The sequence below is a fragment of the Alligator mississippiensis genome, chromosome 1 (assembly GCF_030867095.1).
Source record: "Alligator mississippiensis isolate rAllMis1 chromosome 1, rAllMis1, whole genome shotgun sequence".
Classification (NCBI taxonomy): domain Eukaryota; kingdom Metazoa; phylum Chordata; order Crocodylia; family Alligatoridae; genus Alligator; species Alligator mississippiensis.
The window spans coordinates 408,022,419-408,045,053 of NC_081824.1; the positions used below are offsets into that span (position 1 = coordinate 408,022,419).

At 44.3% G+C, this 22,635-nt stretch overlaps 1 protein-coding gene across 1 annotated transcript; it reads left to right on the forward strand.

The window, feature by feature from the left end:
* Positions 1 to 45: 45 nt before the first annotated feature.
* RGCC (regulator of cell cycle) lies at positions 46 to 20,330 on the forward strand. The gene is made up of 5 exons (XM_014608341.3): positions 46 to 160; positions 1,008 to 1,184; positions 17,803 to 17,910; positions 19,173 to 19,235; positions 19,941 to 20,330. Exons 1-5 carry the CDS (start codon positions 85 to 87, stop codon positions 19,946 to 19,948), a joined length of 432 nt encoding a protein of 143 aa, XP_014463827.2. The 5' UTR covers positions 46 to 84; the 3' UTR covers positions 19,949 to 20,330.
* The last annotated feature ends 2,305 nt before the right edge of the window (positions 20,331 to 22,635 follow it).

Sequence of the window (22,635 nt, forward strand, 5' to 3'; positions counted from 1 at the left end):
GCTGCTTTCCTCCGCCCGGCCCGGCCCGGCCCGGCCCGGCCCGCCCGGCTGCTCTATAAGCGGCGGCGGCGGCGGCTGCGGCAGATGCTGGGCGCGGGGACCGCGCGGGCGCCGCGGGGCATGAAACCGCCGCCGCAGCCGAGGCGCCCGGCGGGCACAGGTGAGTGCTGGGGCAGCGCGTGTGCGCGGGTCTGTGTGTGCGTGTGCACCGGGACGGGGGGATTGTGTGCGTCTATACCTGTGTGTGCGTGTGCACCTGTGAGTGTACGTGTATATCTGTGCGTGCAAGTGTCTGTGTGTACACTTGTGTATATATATGTGTCCGTGCGCATGGACTTACACATCCACATATCTGCATGTACACGTGTATTTCTCTATGTGCAGGTATCTGTGTGGGTGTGCATTTGAGTGTGCACATGTCTGCTTGTGGGCATATGTATGTGTAGGTGCGTCGGCACATGGGCGTATGTATCTGTAGGTGCCTGTATCTGTGCACCTGCATGTGCATGCATGTGGATCTGTGGGCGTTTCTGTGTGTACATGATCTGTAAGTGTATGTGTGCATCTGTGTGCATGTGTGCACATGTGCATCTGTGTGCGTGTGTGTATTTGTGCATATGTGTGTGCATGCATGTATCTGTGTGTGTATGTGCACGTGTGTGCACATGTGTGCCCCCTGCTCGGTCGAGATCTACTCCTCGTGTACATGTCCCTCTGCCTCCTCCCTGTGGCGATAGCAGCTCACCCTGCCCTGTCCCAAGTCCCCATCTCCCCTCCGCTGTGCAGCTGGAGGGATGTGGCTGGTGGGGGGGCCCCGGTCTCTCCCCTTGCTGTGTGGACAGGGAGGGGTGCACATCACAGACACCAGCCCCCTCCCAGCGGGGATCATGGGGTGGTTTTGCACCCTCCCCATCCCACCTCAGGGCTCTGTGCAGCTCAGGGATGTGTTTGGTGCGCCTTGCTGGCTTCATCCCGTGTGCTCAGCTTGGCCGGGGCTCTCCCCACAGCACTGCTGGAGGATGCTGGAGACCTGGCCGATGCACTGGGTGAGTTCAATGCCGTCCTTGAGGATTTCTCCTCGCCCATTGACAAGCACCACTTCCAGTACGAGGAGCACCTGGCGCGCATGAAGCGGCGGAGCAGCGCCAGTGTCAGCGACAGCAGCGGCATCAGCGACTCAGAGAGTAAGTGCCCCTCTGTTCCTCCACCCTTTTCCCCCATGGCCCCAGTGACTGCTGTGTCCAGTGTCTCTGGCAGCACATCTGCATGCACTGCAGAGCCTGGTTCATCTGGCAGCCCAGCTTAATCCTTAGGAGAGGAGTTGCCAGGTGTGACAGGTAAAAATAGCCTTTACTTCTACCTTCTAAACTGAGAACTCCTCATCCACCCTCCCACCCAGCCAGCAATAGCTATTTTCTTCCCCCGCTGTCCTCATACTAGAAACATAGATCTCTTAAGCAGTCTGGATGGGACAACCGTGGCAGTTTCTGTCATCTAAAAGAAATGTACATTTCTTTAGAAACAAAGGTCTCTGTGCTGTAAAAGGCAGGGAAGATTCAGCAACATTTAGACAGCATTCATATTTTCCCCACACCCACAAAAATCCTTAATTCATTTACTTCTGAGGTCTTCTCTAAGCACCCCTGGACCCAACTCCTCTTTCATCGAGTGACTTATTAAAGGTGACCTCTACATGACTTTTTATAGCTTTGTTGTGCTTTTTTCTTTTGGCCATATTTAATGATGGAAGGAAAGCCTCTCAGGAGTTCTTTACTGTAAAAAGAATAGTTTTCTTTTTAGTTTTTCTTTAGACATAACAAGAATGTCTAGTCTGGTCTTCCGTGGTCCAGACATTTATTGTTAGTTCTCACTAATTGTTAGTTCTCATGAAAGAGTCAGAAAAGGACAAAGTCCTTTTTTTCGTTATGGATTCTATTAACATTGACTGTTCTCTGGGGAGAATCTTGCCATACTATAAGAAAAGTCAAAGAGACTTTTCACAAGAATCAAAGTGGGGTGGAAAAGTTCAGAATCTGGCCAAAAATTGGGAAAGAAAGTCTCAGTTGGTTGGTAGAAGACTGAGGCGCTCTGTTCTCTTTCTCTCTTTTTTTTTAAGGAAACAAAAGCTCTCAAATCCATCCTAAAAAAGGAAAGCAGGAAAACTCCAGGTGACTTCATCATGCCTCAAATAGCTAAATATTTCCTAAATAAGAAGGAGCTAAAAGAATTTTCACAATGGAATTTATAGACGTACTTGAAACCATGTCAGCCTCTCCTTCCAGTGGGCTGTTTGCTGCCTTTGGAGGTTGCCATTTTAAAGATAATTTACACTGAGGCTCAGTTTGAAGTAAAGCATGAGTTACACAGTGCACAAAGTAGGTTAAGTCTACTCAGTTATTACTGTTAGTTTACACACCACATTCAAACAAATGATAGGAAGTTGAGAGCAATCAAAAAATGGGAAACTGAGCAGGAAAGTTCAGCAGGGTTTGTTGGTGCTATGGTTTTGATCAGATTTTCTAGTTTATCGGGAAGAGGGCACTAAATCATTAGTATGCCAAAATTAATATTAGAGCAAAATGACTAGGAGGTAGGACTGAAAGAACTGGCTTTCCTAGCTGAAAGCCATTTGATCACTATTTTAATTTGCAATATATGTTTTAAAATTCTTATTTAATTTTTTTTTCTGCAGAATGTTTAGATGAGTTTTGTAAAACTAATTTTAAGTTTTTTATTTCCAATGATTTATAATAGTAACACTTTTTTTCACTTGTGCTTTGCATCATTAATTTGTCAGTAAGGTAGCTTCCTATATAGTTTTGTTTTGATTTAACTCTTAAATTGTGCAATTGTAATTTAAGGTATTTTTTTATATAACCAGGACTTTTTCTTTTAATCAGTTAAAGGATGGACACCCTAACAATACATATGCCATTATTTTTGGTAATTTTATATGATTCAGTATTAAATAATCATATTTGACTTTCATATACTGTATTTTTTTTACTCACTAAGGCTGCTGAAGTTTGTTTTGTGAACCTGTGGGCTTGTCTACATGTGCATTTATGTTGACTTAAATTTACTGTGCAGTGAATTAGTAAGTGCGAACAGGCTGGCATCTACACATGCAGGCATTTAAATGCATTAGCATTGTGTATGGACTGACTTGGGACTAAAGTTAGTCCTAAGTCAGTCCACACACAATGTTACTGCGCATTAAGGCATTTACACCTGCATTACTGTGCAGTAACTAATTAGGCATAAAATTAATACCTGCACAATTCAAGTATCACATTTACGCTCAAGCTGGCATAAGATGCCATGTTTACTACGGAGTATGGGCATGCAGGTTTAGACACATGCCTGTACTGTGCAGAAATTTTGCTTACTGTACTGTAAATGTGTACGTGTAGATGCTCCCTGCATCTACCATCAGTTGCAGTGGTGGGAATCTGAATGTAGGTAAGGCTTCAGGAATTTCCAGCATTTCTAACACAATCTCATCTAACTGTGCTCTGACAAAATCTAACATATGACATTAAAACACTGCTAGCTACAGCAGTGTTTCCCAACCAGCGTGTTGTGGCACACTGGTGTGCCATCAGGCGCGTCCAGGTGTGCTGCGGCATTTTGGGCTGGAGCCACGCCCCCTGCCTGGCTGGAACCATGCCCCCCGCCTGCTGCTTCTGCAGACACAGACAGATGGGGAGCATGGCTCCAGCCAGGCAGGGGGCATGACTCCAGCCCAAAATGCCATCCAGCTGGCTGTGCACCACTCCTCCCTGTCAGCATCCAGCTGGCTGCGCGCCATGCCCCCCATCAGTGTCTGGATGGTTGCGTGCCACCCTCCCCTTACTTGATTCATGTCCAGTGTACTGTGGTGCTTTTTTATTTAGGTAAGTGGGCCGTGGGGCGAAAAAGGCTGGGAAACACTGAGCTGAGGATCATTGTCTACACTAGCATTGCTATTGCTACCAGCAGTTAAACATTCCCAAGCTTAGTTATGGTAGGGAGAATTGTGTGTAACAAAACAAAACAACACACCCCCTTCTAACATGAACTAGGCCTATCTGTAGACATTGTTACTACACTTTTTGCCATGCTTCTAATTTCATTTGGAAAATGGATAGACTAGAATTAGTATGAAGTACTTTGAGTTGTGTTTAATCAGTCCTTGGTGCCCTTTGTCATTCTACAGAGCAGAGGCACTCTAATGAAACAGCACGCTCTTAAAAGCAAGTAGATTGGCTCCTCAAAACAAAATGATGGCTCAGAAGGACCCTTACAGAACTGACAACCTGTGTCATATCCAGGGGTCCTGGTTTTGACTGATAAAAAAAAATCCCCAATTTTCAGATTAAAAAAGTAACCCCAAATCCACATTTTTCTGTGATCAAAATGAAACACCACTATGTATAGATATATATATTAGTGGTGTTTCATTTTAATCATGGAACAATGTGGATTTGGGGTTACTTTTTTTAATCCGAAAATTGCGGATTTTTTTATCAGAGAAAACCCTGTCATATCTGCAGTGAAGTAGCAGAGACACAGACAGAAGTTGAGGGTTTGAAGGAAAGGCTTCAAAACCATTGTATTAATTATAATTTGACAAAAGAAAGCAGTTTCCTAATGTCTAGACCAGCGTTCCCTCTAAGCTGTGTGGCATGTATGGCCGCACAATCACGCTCATGCTGCGCTGCCAGGCGTGTCTTCGCGGCCACGCATGCCACATAGCTTAGAGGGAACACTTCTCCAGACTGCCTTAGAGTTCCTCTTATAACAACACAGAAGATGAGGATTGTTTCTGCAGTTTGACATAAGACCTTCTTTGTAAGTAGTCATAACTATGACCAAGGAATATACTAGACTCCAGAAAGAACCTTACCAGGCAGATAAGGTTATGTTTGAAGAAAGGACAGGAAAGAGAAAACAGCCTGAGCTAAGTTTGACATGAAGATTACTTACATTTTATTTGCTATCATTTTTTCACAGTAACCTCAGATCACAAATACCATTTACAGTGTTATTACAAACTTATTTGGGTCCTATAATTTACTTAAAGACCCATGGCCTTGCTTGTCTGTATTTTCCTCCTTGATCTTTTAGTATAGTTCCCTAAAAAGGCACAACACAAGTATTTTTTTTTCCAAATCATTTTTCAGTGCAGCAAACCCCTCTTCAGCCCTAGAGAATTTTGGTAAAATCAGAGAGGAATGGCAGATTTCATGAAGAGGGCCTTTCATAAGAGTGGGAGGTTAAAATGTCATATGTAAACATAAATCTGCTTACACTCCCATGTCTTCCATAATACCTCTTACTATGTTTGCTAATTACCAACGCTATTTCTATTCTGACATAGGCTTCCTCCCTCAGCTCAGCTTCTCTTCCGACTTGATTCTTTTTAGTGAAGTTGTACCGCTAAATGTATGACCTCACTATTCCCATGGCAACACTTATGTTAAATGTCTCTGCACAATCAAGAAGAAGCTGGGCTGTAAGGGAGCAAATTCCTAAACCACATTGGCAGCACAGCAAAAGGCAGCTGACACGATTTCTTTATAACACTGTGTTGAACAGAAGAGTATACTTCTTACAAATTCTCCTTCTTAAATTACTGACATCAATTTCAGTAGACCGTGTGGGTATATGTTTTATACACATGCATGTGTGTGTGTATGCGTGGTTGTGGAGAGAGAGTATATGGAATAAACTTGCATGTAGGGACTACTGTTGCAGCCATTACTCTGCGAATGGGAAATTTAGGTTGGATATTAGGAAAAATGTTTTCACTAGGAGGGTGGTGAAGCACTGGAATGGGTTACCTAGAGAGGTGGTGGAATCTCCATCCTTGGAGGTTTTTAAGGCTGGCTTCAACAAAGCTCTGGCCAGAAATAATCTAGTTGGGAATGGTCCTGCTTTGAGCAGGGGGTTGGACTAGATGACCTGAGCAGGGGTTGGCTAGATGACCTCCAACCCTAACTTTCTATGATTCTATGAATGACCTGCAAGGTCAGGCTGGTATGAGCCTACAAGTATTTTCATTGTGCTATAAATTGCAGTGGGCCAAATCTGGTTCTTAGCAAAAGTACCGTTGCTATATACTTCATTTCTTAATTGTCCAACACTGAGATGCCTTAATTTTAAAAGATACTGGGTGCATCTACATGTTCATTAATGCTCATTAACTCTAGTACCTCTATTGTGAAGTACTAGAAAAATGCACATTAGCTTGTTTTAATGCTTATTATTGAAAGAGCACTTTTCTGTGATACTTTAATATGCATTAAAATAGGCTAATGTGCATTAAAGTGCACATGCAGACGTGCCCACTGAACACCTGTAGTGATGACACGTGGTACGTGAGAACTGCGAGTGGTTGGCATTTTTTCAAATCAGCCTGCAGGTGTCAAGAGTGGGCATCAAAACTGTGCTTTCTGAAAATGTACCACTTTTGAAAATGTAGTGTTTGCAGAATCAGGCTTAACATTAGAAAGATACATGTAGGGACATCAAGTGACGCAAGAGTGCCACCCTATAACATTCCATGTAGTACAGCAAATAGCCTTCTCTGAATGGTAGTTTTGTAGGAAGGCTTATGAAACCAGTAGCCAATTGGCCGTCAAGAATGATGGGCGGGGGGCGGGGGATGGGCGGGGACAGAGCACCATCACCCACCATGCTGCACTGCCTCCCAGGAGCAGGGGGGGAAGCTTGCCTCACCATCCCCCTCCACCAGCACCCTGCATCAGCACCACTGCTGACCTCACCCCCCCTCTCTGTCCCCTCCGTCCCCACCATCGTGGCAGCACTCTGCCACCTCCGAGGAGCGGGGCGGGGGGTGAGGGGAGCACTGCTCCGTCCCTGCCATCATGGCAGTGCTTCGCACTTTGATTGGTTGTTTCACTAACAAATTTGCCTATCTTGCTGGGATCATTTGACCCCTGCTGACTGCCTGCCCTTTGGGCAGGGGGCTGGACCCAATGATCTTGCGAGGTCCCTTCCAGCCCTAATGTCTATGAAATCTATTAAACCAATCAGAGTGCTCCAGGAGCGTTACAGACAGACAGACGGCCTAAGCCCTTTATTATATAAGAATTCCTCTTTCTGAGGCTTCTGCAAGGATGGTAAGCCACTTCCTTTTGTAAATACTAGCTCTTCCCATTTTTCCCAGAATATCTTGCTAACGATTAAATCACAACCCCTTAATTATTTTTTCTGTCTCAAGAGTTCTTTAAGGATAAGACACCCAAAAATGTTAATTCAAAATCTTACAGTGTATACATCAGGCTTCACAGAACCTTTTCAAAAGGAATCTAAGTCTTATTTCCTTGTCTGGTAAATGTTGATAATGATTCTCTATAATTCTCCCATTTTTTGTCCTTTGTCCTGTTTATTAATACTGAAAGGTCAAGGTATTTCTTTAGCTGTGATTATATACAGTGCCTAGAAAAATGGCCTCTAGTCTTATTGTAATACAAATAATGACAGCTTGCATAGATGTTAATCAAGATGTTTGGCCTGAAACACAGCTAGCTAATAGCTATTTTACAATTCAGCTGAGTCAGTACTAGCACAATTGGTAGTTTATTGCAGTATCAAAGATCAGTTCTTTACTCCATATAGCAGTAAAGGTGGCAAACGCCATCCAGTCACTGAGCAATCAGGACAAATAGTACTTGTTTCATCTTCAAGTTTTCTGCACAAAGTATAATAGCACAGAGCTTTAGATAGCTGTTGATGTGAAGTTCATGCTTTCATGTAAAATTCTAAGATCAGCTTTACATTACAGACTTTTGATGGTAGAGCTGTGTGGTCAAGAGTCTGATAAACTGAACTGAACTGACAAAACTGTGGTGGCCAAAGCCCCCGCAGTGTAGTTGCAGCTAGACTGAGAAAACTGTACTTTTGATTATATCTCTTATTCTGCTTGGGAGAGGTACATGTAGTGGATAAGCTATGCAGGCACAAGTGTTAGGATGCTTTGGCAATATAGTGCACCATTAAAGCTATACCAGTAAAGGCTTCCAAGTGTGGACCTGCCCTACCTCTCTATTCATTTTCCTATTTTAAATTCTTATCTGTAAGTAGGGGTTTGAGAATGGAAATGCCTCTACCTTAATTATAGCATTTCCTGCACCAAAAGCTATAACAACTACCTATAGAATAAACCAGTGGGCAGACATGACACAAATTAGGCCTGCTCCCTCCCTGCATGCCACTCTAATCGGCTTTCCCTGCCTGGTCTGCTTTCTGGTCTGCTTTCTGCTTCCTGCCTTACCTGTTGGTCTGCTTTCTGCTCCCTGCCCTGTACACTCTGCCTGATCTGCTGCTATGCTGCCTGTCCCTCTCTGGTGTACCGTGTGCCACACACACAAGCTGCCCATGCCGCCTCTGGTACATGTGCCTCAGGTTAGCCACCCCTGGAGTAAACCATAATCTGTTCTCACACACAGAAATGTTTCATACTCATCGCCATCAGTGCATGGCAGTTCAACTGGTGACCTTACTAGGTCATAAAAACCTTGTATATTAAAAACAATGATTTAGTCCCTTTCCTGATACTGGCTTCACTGTTATAATCTGGTCACCATTTTTGGGTTAGTAACTAAACTTTCTTTGCTTATCAGCTGCTAGCTTTCAAAATGCTACCATGGAGCTGAGGATGGCAACCCAAGTAAAAGACAACAAGAAATTGTTTTTTAGATATATAGGGAGTAAAAGGAAGGCCCAGGGAGGAATAGGACCCCTGCTAAATGGGCAGAAACAATTGGTGACGGACAGGGGGGACAAGGCTGAACTCCTCAACGAGTTCTTTGCCTCAGTGTTCCTAAGCGAGGGACACAACAAGTGTCTCACTGGGGTTGTAGAGAGGCAGCAGCAAGGCGCCAGACTTCCATGCGTAGATCCTGAGATGGTGCAGAGTCACTTGGAAGAACTGGATGCCTTTAAGTCGGCAGGCCTTGATGAGCTCCATCCGAGGGTGCTGAAGGCACTGGCCGACATCATTGCAGAGCCGCTGGCGGGAATATTCGAACGCTCGTGACGCACGGGCCAAGTCCCGGAGGACTGGAAAAGGGCCAACATGGTCCCCATTTTCAAAAAGGGGAGGAAGGAGGACCCAGGCAACTATAGGCCAGTCAGTCTCACCTCCATCCTTGGCAAAGTCTTTGAAAAAATTATCAAGGCACACATTTGTGAGAGCCCGGCAGGACAAATTATGCTGAGGGGAAACCAGCACGGGTTTGTGGCAGGCAGATTGTGCCTGACCAATCTAGTCTCTCTCTATGACCAGGTTACGAAACGCCTGGACACAGGAGGAGGGGTGGATGTCATATACTTAGACTTCAGGAAGGCCTTTGATATGGTATCCTACCCCATACTGGTGAGCAAGTTAAGAGGCTGTGACGTGGATGACTACACAGTCCGGTGGGTGGCGAATTGGCTAGAGGGTCGCACCCAGAGAGTCGTGGTGGATGGGTTGGTCTCAACCTGGAAGGGTGTGGGCAGTGGGGTCCCGCAGGGCTCGGTCCTTGGACCGATACTCTTTAATGTCTTCATCAGTGACTTGGACGAGGGAGTAAAATGTACTCTGTCCAAGTTTGCAGATGACACAAAGCTATGGGGAGATGTGGACACGCCGGAGGGCAGGGAACAGCTGCAGGCAGACCTGGATAGGTTGGACAAGTGGGCAGAAAACAACAGGATGCAGTTCAACAAGGAGAAATGCAAAGTGCTGCACCTAGGGAGGAAAAATGTCCAGCACAGCTACAGCCTAGGGACTGACCTGCTGGGTGGCACAGAGGTGGAAAGGGATCTTGGAGTCCTAGTGGACTCCAAGATGAACATGAGTCGGCAGTGTGACGAAGCCATCAAAAAAGCCAATGGCACTTTATCGTGCATCAGCAGATGCATGACGAATAGGTCCAAGGAGGTGATACTTCCCCTCTATCAGGCGCTGGTCAGACCACAGTTGGAGTACTGCGTGCAATTCTGGGCGCCACACTTCAAGAAGGATGTGGATAACCTGGAGAGGGTCCAAAGAAGGGCCACTCGTATGGTTAAGGGCCTGCAGACCAAGCCCTATGAGGAGAGACTAGAGAACCTGGACCTTTTCAGCCTCCGCAAGAGAAGGTTGAGAGGCGACCTTGTGGCTGCCTATAAGTTCATCACAGGGGCACAGAAGGGAATTGGTGAATATTTATTCACCAAGGCGCCCCCGGGGGTTACAAGAAACAATGGCCACAAGCTAGCAGAGAGCAGATTTAGATTGGACATTAGGAAGAACTTCTTCACAGTTCGAGTGGCCAAGGTCTGGAACAAGCTCCCAAGGGAGGTGGTGCTCTCCCCTACCCTGGGGGTTTTCAAGAGGAGGTTAGATGGGCATCTAGCTGGGGTCATCTAGACCCAGCACTCTTTCCTGCTTATGCAGGGGGTCGGACTCGATGATCTATTGAGGTCCCTTCCGACCCTAACATCTATGAATCTGTGAAAATCAACAACTAGTGCTGTTGTAGCTTTATTTTATATTTTCAAAACAAATTAATATATGCTATAAATAAAATGCTAAATTAATAATGCAGTTTTCATTCTGAAAAGCCTGCATTCATTATCAATCCTTTAATAACAAACCAGTGGGCATGTCTACATGTGTTGCAATGGCAATGTTACTGTGCCATGATTTAGTACTCCCTTTTGGAAGATGGGATACTGGGCTGGATGGGCCATTGGTGTGACTGAGTGTGGCACTTCTTATGTTTTTATGTATGGCTGATCATTTTGGAAGTACTAAATCACGGTGCAGTAACAGCCTGTACTGTGCCATATGCACGGCACACGGTTATTTTTAGCAGCTTCTTCACCATAGTGGTTCACTATACCAGGGGAATGCATTGCTACAGCAAAGTAGCTGCTGGTCACATGTAGATGCCTGTGGATGCTATGTTGCCCTCGCACATTGCTATGGCTACAGTGTAATGTGTAGATGCACCCAGTATGCTTCAAATATCCAGTGAGTTACTACAACGTTAGGAAACAATAAAGCAACTATCATGAAAAATCCCATATTGTTGCTACTTTTGCTGGTTGCCCTACCCTTACTTCTACATATCAGTCTTTTCCCGTTTTTTATTGTTTTAATGCTGAAAAAAGGAAACACTATTAAAGGGAAAGATTTAAGTAGAAGCACTGCCTCACAAATAACAAGGGTAATGGAGACTGGATGGGAAACTTTGCATGTTATAAGAAGACATGCATGTCAACTGGAAATTATAGCTCTTCAGATCCCTTCCTGGCAACTTCCAGCTAGAGAGCAAAGGGAGATTTTTGGAGCTTGTCAGATCTGCAAGCCCAGGCTGTGCAAGCTGCGTGGCTTTTTGCCTTTTTTTTCTTGGAGTGTCAGCATGGATAGCAGACTGTCGATAACTGAGAAAAGGAGAGAAGACAGTGCATCAAGGCGTGAGCATTGTTCTGTAAAAAGTAAACCATATCCTCTGTGACTGTGATAGCTATATACATTTCATGATGAACTTGTTATGCATTAAATATTTTTAACTGACATTAGAAACATTAAGTTGATGGTTCTCTACCTTGTTAGACTCAAGGCATTCTTGGAAAATGCCAGCTTTCAGTTTTCACTAGCTTGTGACACCCTTGAAAGGATCTCAAAGCACCCCAGTTTGCCGAGATACCCTGGCTGAGAATCGCTGCATTAAGTACTTCAATTCTTCTTTTAAATCAAACATCAAGAGCAATATATTTTGACTAGGGGGTTAATTATGCAATCTATGAGTTATGTTGCTGAATCCTTTTTTAATGTAATAATAAATATATTTATAGCAAATTTAATTCTTACTTAAAAGTTGTCTCTGACAATGTTGGGGTTGAGGATTTTCAAAAAATGATTGGGGTTGGTCTTACCGTTTTCACTGAAATCTGTGGTAAGAAACCCCATTGACTTCAATGGAAGTAAAGCTAGACATCCCTGCTTTTGAAAATCTTATTGTAGGTGGCCGTCTTGAAGATAGTAGAGCGCGCATAAAAAGAACACTGGATAGCTGACTTTTTCTGTTGCTGTTTTTGAAGGAGAAAGTCTGAGGCTTTCCTCTTTCAGTTAATTGCTATCCCTAAAGTCTCTATTGCTTATCTTGTGGGAATGTTCTATATTTACATGGCCTTGCAGTGGGTTATATGCTTTGTGGTTTAACTATATTCTGGCATGGTAAAAACCTGTGGTTAGTGCTAACTACTAATTATTTTGCTGAAGGAAAATCCACCCATGTATACTCCAAGCCCTTCATTTTGCAGCCTATTCCACGTAAACCAGCTCAGGAGATTTAACTTGACAGCTAAATGTGGGTTTTTAGAAGTCCAAAGCTTTTTACAGGCAGGTTTCTTCAAAATAGCTGTAATTGATAAATACTGGGTTGCCAGTGAATTAAACTGGAAAACCATAGTATAATATTAATTAGCAAGTAGGGTATCACAGCTGGCAGTGTGTAGGAATGGGAAAAAGCAGTAATGGTTTTTGTCATCAGTTTCTAGCTAGTGGGTGGCTGAGCATTTCTGTTTTGCTTGTGGGGTGGTAGGAAGTAGTCTAAAATGATCAGGGGTGATTTTGCTCTGAGCAGGGGCTGGACTAGATCAGCTTGTGCACTCCCTTCCAGCCCGATTTTCCTATGAGTCCTAAGGCTTTTGCCTGTACTGGAGTGTGTCTTAAGAGGGATGTGAAAAAACACAGCCCTGGACAGGGTGGTTGGGGAAAAGCAAAGATTGAAGCTGTGTTTTCCTAGCAGTTATTTTTTCGCTCACACACAAACTAAGCCAAATGATAGTTTGTAACAGAGGCCATCAGAAGTATTCTCCTCATCTTCCTCCTCCTCTTTTTCCTCTACTACTTCTTCCTCCTCCTTTTTTTCTTCTGACGATGCTTTTGCTTACATTTGCCAAAGTAATTTCATGGAAGGAGAAGTGTCTTCACCTGGCCAAGAATATTTTTTTTACTTTCTGAGAATAATAAAAAACAAAATCTTATTGGTGAAACCCCTTATATATTAGTATTAGAGCTGATGAGAAAGTGACAGTTCTGATTTGTGGCAGTTGACAAGACTTTGACATTTGGTTATGTTCTGTTTTGGAATGAAAAGATTGTCTAAGTGTTTTAGGAAAAGCTGTCTCTCTCTTTCACTGACCTGAATGATATTCCAGTAAAAGTTTTATAGAAACCAATACATTTCCATGAAGTTGTATATTTAGTTGTATTTGACCTGCCGTATTAGGTACAAATTGCCAAATGGATGTTTAGTATTGTGATCTGCTTGGAGGATGGGAACAGAGAAAACCAAAGAGTTATATTTATATTTTTCAGTTAAAGAGGGTTGTTGAGAATTCAGTCCTGTGTGTATTTGAGTTTTATTTGGTTAGGCAGGAATCTGGCAGAAAAACATCTTGGAGAGGGAGGAGGATTACTTTATAATGGATCACAATTTAAGTATGGGTCAACAGCAAAAAAGGCAAATCTCATTGTAGAGATTTTAGTAGTGTCTCTTACAAGACATGGGAGATAATTATTACGCTCTACCCAGCCCTGGGAGATAATTACTGATATTCCACAGTGGAATACAGCATTCAGTTCTGATCACCCAACTTTTCAAAGATTTGGACAACCTGGGGAGAGCAGCAAGAATGTCTGGTGAGGACAAGTTGGAGGAATTGTGCGTGTGTTCCCTAGAAGAAAGAAGTCTCAAAGGAGGAAGGGTCATTGGACAGAAGTCTTCCAGTTAGTAAAAGACTCTTATAGAGGGGACAGTGAGCAATTGTTTTTCCAATGGCCAGTAAGGGAAGGACAAAAAGAAGTCAGTTTAATTTGCAGCAAAGATTTAGATTGATTCAGGTTCTAGTAATGTGGAGGCATTTGGGAGGCTGTAGAATCTCCTTCACTGAAGGTTTTTAAAAAAAGGTTAAAGATATCTGCCAGGGATTCTCACAGTGTACTAGATCTGGGTCAGAGCAAGGGCTAGACTGTGGATGATCTCTGGAGGTCCTTTCCAGCAATACATTCCTGTGATTCTATATTTATAAATAAAAATTACTCTGTGAATAGCTCTAGATCTTCTTACCAACTGACTACATCTTGCTTAATTTACTCAAGTTGCCTCTGGAAGTATTCAGCAAAAGGGGCACACTACTCCAGTTACCTATAAACAGAATTACAGCTTGTGACTTCATATGCTTTGGTTTAAATATAACTTCCCTGTAGTGGGCTAGAGATGAATGAGGAAGCTCAGAGGATGGTTTTCATTAAATCAAAAGCACTCCCACTTACTAGATGCCATTCAAGGCCTGTGGAGTTGATAGGAGACCCTGTCTGCTCTGAAGTAGGAACCGAGTTGGCTGTTTGCCATGCAATGGCAGCTGTGAGACGCCTGGTGCTGCAGCTGGCCATGTGTAGCTAGGGCATGAAGAGCAAACAAATATGCCAGGGTGAAGCACACTGCATTTTCCCTATGTATAACAGTACAGGAGGGACTGAAAGCTACCATAAGAGGTGCAGAGAGCATGCCTTGACATTAATCTACCTGTAGGCATCCCCATTAAGCAGAATTACCATCCTTACTATGCAGTAACTATTGCCCTTAAGTTGGAGGAAGTTTAAATATGCCTCTTTGGAGATGTCCCAAATAAATGGAGTTCACTACTGCATTCAGATGAAAATGTTAGTTTTGTGGAACCACATTTTCCAGGTTGTTGGCTCATAATGTGGGAACTAGTAGCTCTTAGTATCTTTTACACAATAACCACTCTCTTGCTCAGTGGAGCTGTGACTAATACTTTGCATGCACCGGACATCATGGCACTGTGCTTAAGAAAAGAGGCACATTTCCATGGACCTCAGAGAAGTGTTAGTGTTGTTGAAACATAAAAGCTTTGCGTGCCATCCCAGCCCAAAAATATTTATTCAAGACTTGGACCTTTTGATTTCGCGTAATACATTCAGCTTTCCCATAAGGATCATCTAAAATTTGTGGTGTAGGGACACTTCTTATGGACTGGCACTTCAGAGCTCTGTGGAATAAAATGATATTGAATTGAAAACAATTTTAATTCCAGGATACAAGATTTAGAAAGGCACAGAGAGAGATTATAAGGAGATGTAGACAGGTGGAGGAGATGTTTCAGATGGGCTTTGAAGAGAGGTAGAGTAGATTAGGGAGAGAGAGAGGAAGTTTGAGTCAGCAGCCAGAATAACAAAAAATCTTACACCCCTATTCTGACTGGATCATGTAAAGCAGGGGCGGGCAAAATACAGCCCGTGGGTGGGATCCGGCCCGCCAGGCCATTTTATCTGGCCCGTGGGGCCCCTAAAAGTTTAGAAGATGAATTATTATCTGAAAGCTGGTGAGGTGCCAGCGGCAGGACCCTAGGGCAGCTGTAGCAAGGCCTGCCCAGCCCTGCCCCACCCCCAATCAGAAGCCTCTGCCTAGCATGGGGCTGTTCCCCATGGGGCTGTTCCCAATCAGGCGACCATGGAGCTGTTCCCTGCCTCCCTTCGCCCAAGAGTGCAAAGTCAGATAAGAACAGGGGGGAAGGGAGAGTCACTGGTGAACATCCCAGTCCATAGTTTCCAGCTGGCTTCTGCTGTGTTCTGCAGTCCCAGCCATGCAGGCAGGAGCTGCATGCTGCCAGAGCAGCAGATGGATGGGGGGGTGGGGGGTGAGGAGAAGCAGTGGCGGCGGGAGGGAAGGTGGGAAAATGGTGGTGGCAGCAGCAGCAGGCAGGTGGGAGTGCAGTGACAATTGGGTGGGAGTGCGGGGCCTGCGCTGGTGCCCCAGGGCCAGGGCTGGTGGGGGCCCAGGGCAAGGTGGTAGGAGCTTGGAGCCTGGGCTGGCAGGGGCTGTATGGACCCAAGCCAGCTCCCCCCTCTCCCTGACAGCACAGCCCAGCCCTCACAATTTCTGACTGGCTCCATGCAGTGATGGCCATACCGGGCTGGTTCCAGCACCATGCAGTTCCCGGTGCATGGCCAGGACTGGACAGCACAGCAGGAGCCAGCTGGGAACCATGGGGGTTGGGCTGGGCTGGCACCTGCTGCATCCTGCAGTCTGGCCATGCAACTGTGAACTGCGTGGTGCCAGAGCGGTGGGTGGGAGGAGAGGTAGGGAAAGTGGGGGGCAGGCAGGGGTGGGGAAAGTGGCAGGTGGGCAGGAAGCTGAGGGGGAGAGCAGTGGGTGGGGCCTGGGGGAAAGTGGTGGTGAGCGGGTGGGCAGGAGCATGGGGCTTGCACTGGTGCCCTGGGGCTAGGGCTGACGGGGCCCAGGGCAGGGCGGCAGGAGCGTGGAGCCTGGGTTGGCAGGGGCTCTATGGACCTGGGCCAGCTCCACGGTCTCCCTGCTGGCGGCCCAGCCACGTGCAGTCCTGGGGCTCTCCAGGACTGTGCACCACCAGGCTTTTCACCTGCTGCGGGCTGTGAGCACCCCAAGGCCTTACTGTCTGCTGCTGCTGCTGGTGGCAGGGGCTGTGTGCAATGAGGGGTGGGGATGCTGTTTGAGGGGGGCTCCCATGGGCCCTACCCATGCAGCCCTCGACAGTTCACCAAAACTTGTTAAGTGACCCTCCAACTGAAAAAATTGCCCACCCCTGATGTGAAGTGTCACAAGTGGCTGACGCAAAGAATGGCTAGTGGCAGTAGGGTAGGTTTTTTGTTCTCAACAACATTATGAACCTGCCTTTCTTCCATGCTGTGCTTATTCAGGTTGGTACTGTAATATCATTAGTATACTGTGATGATGACCCTACTTGGATGGGGCTGTCTGTTCTACAGCTTCTGTGTAAGGTGTTCTGATGGGCGACAAGTAAGTGCTGCCAGTGGGGGGGCACAACTCTGCACTGCCGCCCCTGCTGCTGCTGGATGTCAGGTTCAGCTGGGCTACAGACCCACACCCTGCTGTTGGTGCAGAAATCGCACTACCGCTGCCATCCCTGTCGCTACCAGGCCCTGGCTCTGGCCAGACAGCAGCCCCATACCCCACTCCCCACTGTTGGCATAGAAATATGGGGAGGTATGAGCCCCACCCCCAATGGCTCCCTGATGCATCACCTATGGATGTTTTTTTCATGCTATTTTGAAAACAGTTCCAGTTTATACAATTTGCTTTCCATGGTAATGAGTTTGTATCTGCTTCTACAATCTCCTATGGTAATGTCTGAATTTGTTACTACAGGAGGTTGTAGACACAGATAGTATAGCCAGGTTCAAAAACAGACTAGACAAATTCATAGATCTGTTAGCTGTTAAACAAAGCAGTCAGAGGTATCCTCTGAGATCTCTAAATCAATTATGGTGGATGACAGGGAGAGCAAAGGATAGATCACACCTGGTTCAAGGCTCTTCCTCTAACACGTTCACTTTTGCCACTGTTGGAGACAGGATACTGAGCTAGATGGGCCATTGGTGTGACTGAGTATGGCACTTCTTATGTTTTTATGGCTGACCATTGTGAATCAGAAAAGGCACAGCAGGCTAAATTTAGCTGTTGTAGAGTAACTACTGCTTCAATGGGGATATGTAAGTGATGAGTTACTGCTTCTGAGAACAGTTGCTTTCTCTCAGTAGACACTGAAACAACACTTGCTGAATACCAGTTGACCTGATATTACCTTTGGCTTCAAAGTCTCTGCTTTCTGCTTGATCAAGAAACTTTTTGCCTGAGATTAGAAATATTTCCTTTTTCTTTTTTTTTCTTCTCATAAACTTGCCTTGGATTTTTCATTTTAGTTTCTAATGCCTACAAATGTTTCTTATAGGTGCAGATTCACTTTACAGGAACAGTTTCAGCTTTAGTGATGAAAAGCTTAATTCTCCAACAATATCTACTCCGACTCTACCATCTCCAGCAGTAACCCCTTGCAAAGGTAAGTCTTCATAACAGTTTTATTTCGAGTGTTCAGATTTTTTCTTAAGTCTAAGTGGTGTAAGATAAGCAAAGATCATATGTAAGATTAGAACAAATCCTTAAGGGTATATTTACATGACATGGTGCAGTATAACCTCATTAGCATGGTGCTCTACTTGGACTTGTTATCCTTGCTGATATGCTTAGCTCAGACATTTTTGCACTGAGTACATCAGAATATGAGTCTTCCTGGTATTGATATGAAAAGCAGCAACCATATAAGTACAACATATATGGTACTATGATCAGTTATTCATAGTATGGCCTTCAAACTCAGCAGCGATTCAACAGAACTAAAGGAAAAACTTGTTCTTGGCTCAGTTAAGCTGTGGTCTAATTCACTAAATGCCTTCCTGCAGAGTTAACTAGGAGGTGCAGACAGAAGTGCAGCTCCCCACTATAACTGAGAATGCTTTGGAGGTGTTCTGAGTTACAAGGATCCTACAGACCAAAATGGCAATGGGGGCACTTTAACTAAAGCTTGACTTTAACTAAAGCTAACCCTGCCATCATTTTTAAGCGCGGGGATGCTGATACACAAGATGCTTCAGGAGCTTTACTTAATGTGCCTCTCCACCTCTCCCCCCCCTCAGAGCACGTGTATAAACACCCAGAGGTACTAGATTTAACATTAACTAAAGCACATTAAAACACATGTAGATATGTCCCCTTTGTTTAAATGACATACAGGACTAGAAAACCAAGGAAGCAACATACATCATGCAATATCATGCTTTACTGTCCCTGTCAACCTGAAGAAACATGCATATGTGGAAATCAAAATCATAGAATCATTGAGAAGTAGTGGTTGAAAGTGATCTTAAAGTCATCTAGTCCATCCCCCACATTTCCTGTGGTTCTAGATATGCCCAGTTCAAGGCTTTCCTCTTAAAGCATCCACTCTTGCCACTGTTAGAGACAGCAATGTCAGAGGATCTTGCTGGCAACATATTGTCTATGAGCTATGAGTTTGGAAATAACTGGAGTAGATGATCTAATAGGTTTTTCCATCTCTAACTTTTAAACTTTAAAGATACAGAAGAGAAGGGCTGCATCAGTATCATTATATGAATAACTCCCTAAAATAAAGGAAGTGCAATTTTAGGCCAGGATCATAAATATTCTCCCTCCCCTTCTCCTGCAAAATTAAAGTGCCTGCTAATGGCCTTTACTTGTGTTGGCACAAAGACTCGCATAAAAGCTCATTCTCTTATTTTTCAGCAAAGTTAGGAGATACAAAAGAACTGGAAGACTTTATTGCTGATCTTGACAGGACATTAGCAAGTAAGTAGATTCTTCTTGTGTGCTACTTTAAAGAATGGGGACAATCTGACAGGACTAAGTGTTCTCTGTGCAGAGGAACAGCATTTTTATGTATCCTCACTTTACTTTTTTCCATTAACTTTCTTGCTTGTTTTCTTTGAACGCAAAACTCAGAAACCAGAGTCAACTACGGTCTTCTAGTTTTTGCTGCTAGGTCTTTCGCAGCTGTGTTGCAGGTGTCCTTGTGAGGCAGCCTGTTGCACATTGAGCCCATTGTCCATTTCCTTATGCAAGCCAAATCTAAGGTGGAGAAGGAGACTAACACCTGGCAGTGTTGCAGTGTAGTGTATTGGCACATGAGTCATGGTTATTTCAACACAGTCTTATTTATTCACCATGTCACCACCTCTGCTTTGATATGCTAACTTTATCTTAGACTTTGTAATGCTGGGAAAAAGTCCAGCTTCAATCTACCATTTCTGAAACATTTTTTTCAGCAGTTATTACATACTTGGGAGTTATACAACAGGTTAGACTTGACTGCACAGGTGTCTTTTGATGATTGTGACTTGTATTAGTGCAGTGATGTAAGCCTTTGGTTTGCTTCTTTATTTTTTGGCCCTCTCCTCTTATGTTGATTAAAGATCAGACAGTTTAAGAAACCAAGCGTCAAATAAAATATTTTGATGTCAAGGAAATGCAAACTTTCTTTTTTCATATTCACAGGTATGTGAAGCAAAGGGATTTTTGGCATCATGCCTGCCTACAAATATTTCCTTGCAGAAAGATGCAATGAAGACCCGGTGATACTGATTACTGAAAAGTTGCTGCCAGATCTGATAACTGTCTACTTTGCTATCTAAGATTTTCATATTCTGAACATAACTAGTCATCTTTCATAAGCATTAACTGATTACATCAGTTGTATTTGCAGCAATCAGGACCTGATAAATTAAATGTGCTGGTGCTATATTTTTTCTCAAAAATATAGCTGAAATGTTAATTTAAAATTGCTGTTTTGAAAATATATTTGTAAGTTTATATAGTTGGAAACTTTAATGCTTTTTTCCATTATAATATATTTTTGTACACAAATAAAACCTGAACTGAAATCTAGCTGTCTAAAAACTTTGTGTGGTTCTAAAAAAATGAAACTTGGTAGCATGTTTAAATTAATCTCAGTTAGTGAGACCATGTATCAGGTCTTACTGCCTATTGAAAATTTATATCATGGTAAGTAAAGTAGCCATGTGCATGTCTTTGGTAAACTTTACATTTTTATTGATGAAAGGCTTCAAATAAATTCATTGTGAGAGTTACAGAGCATGGTAAATGATTGCAAAAGGAAATCACTTTTATACAAAAGTGAATATGGAATAACACTGTTGACCTTGGAACAACTTTGAGTTGAAAATAGTATCAAGCCTTCTAGGAGACATCTTTAAAAGTTGTAGTGGCATTGTTTTAATGTGAACAATACTAAACATAGCATTCCAAATCAAGGCATTTAGGTCTATATTTTTAAAGGAACCTATGTAGCCTTTCAACACTAAGCAAACTAGTGTCGAAGGCCCAGATCCAAAAAAAGACCTAGGTGTCTTAAGTGGGACTTTGACTGGGCTACCATGGAAGCTCATCAGGGGTTCCACGATACTATGTAAAACTGCCCCACATGCTCCCCCTGCTTTAGAGCTCTATAATCAGCCTAAAGTAAGCAGCAAAATTGCTTCATGTGGTATAGCTCTTTCTGGTCGTCGTCCGTCCCCCCCCCCAACCTCTACTACATTCCAACAGATGTGGGTGGAACTGTCCTGTCTGCTTCTGTTTCTGTTTCTGCCAGGAGCTTTGGGGTTGCTGGACCAGAAAGAGCTGCACTATGAAGGGGACTCCTGCCTGCTTTAGGCTGATCTGAGCCCTAATGCAGGAGGAGTGTAGGCACATGACACATGCAGCCCTTCCCAAGCTGGCTGTGCAGTAGAAGCTATTTCACCACAGTTTCACAGCCTTTCTTGGCAGCAAAACCCAGCTGAGAAGAGCTTGGTTAAGCTGAAGAGTGCTGCTGCATTCACAAACGTGGTGGTGCGGTGCCTTGACGCCAGAAGGTTGAGAGCCACTGCTTTATAGGCTTGATCCAGAAGGTGTTTTCAGATACCAAGGGCATTGGGACCTGGGGAGAAAAAAAGCGAGGAGGGCAAGTGTCCCTACACACTACTTTAAATGAATAAATCAATGGGTAAGAGTCCCACTAAAGGCAAAGTCACTTCTAAAAATGAGACTGGGCCATCTACATGGCACAATGCTAGGCAGAGGTAGCGGTGTTGCTTCTGGTATCTGCGTTATTCTCCGTTTCTTTTGCATTCTCCAGGGACTAATTAGTCCTGTGGAGAGGCAGGGCATACTACTTTGGGCAAATTGCCTATGCCCCTTTGTATGGGATTGACTCAGTTGCCTGTGGTTAGAGCACTTCCCGGGGTGATTGGTGACGGGGATTTGATTTCCCCCCAGGCAGAGGAGGGATTTGAATGTAGGCTCCAGTCAACCGATTTTTTTCAGTTATTTTGGTTAAGCAACAGATGAGACAAACCAGCTATTCACCCAGCCTTACCTAGTGATGCTTTTTAAAAATTGAATGTGGGAGGCTTTAAGTTTGAAAGAAAAAGACTGCCTTTTACATATTCCCCTGCAGACTGGAGAGGAAATTATCCCACAGCTCCCTGCAATACAGCATGTAGTCTGTAGTGAAGTGATTTCTTGCTGCCTTGTAGCTGAGACGGCAAAGCCACAAAAGATAAAAGTTGTTCTGTCTATTGCTCTTAAGGAATCTGAAAGTCCCTCCCTGAGTTGGTACCTGAAGGAGAAGAGACTCTCTCTGGGGAGAGCAATGAACTTGTAATCATGCGTGAAGCCTTCTAATGCCTGCTCTGATGTCTTCCATGTAGTAGAAAACCCATCCTAAGTACTGAGGTAGGCTTGCTTTGGTAAAGTTGGGGCAGTATGGACATTTGGTACTACCCTAGCAGAAGCACTCAGGAGTGAGTTCTTTTGCCTGCACTGATGTGAGCGAGGCTCTGGCCTTTGTTCACATTCTTGACTCTTCGGGCGATTCTGCATTCCCAGTTCAGAGGCATGCTTTATTAGGTGAGATGAGTAAGGGGAGGGTGAATAAGGTTGTGGGGGAGGGAGGTGTTCCAGCTGGAGCTGGAGAAGGGGAGAAGTTCTGTGCTTGCTTGCAAAGTTTGAGAAATCGCTGAGAGGGGAAGACGCTGTAAACTGTTTGGAAAAATACTGGGAAAATGACATTCTGTACAACTCAGAGAATGTCCTTGCAAGGCTTGACCATCTTTGCTCTATTTTGTGACTGATAGTTTTGGTTATGGCAAGAGTTACAGGGAATTGGTGCAATGACCCAAAAGCACACGGT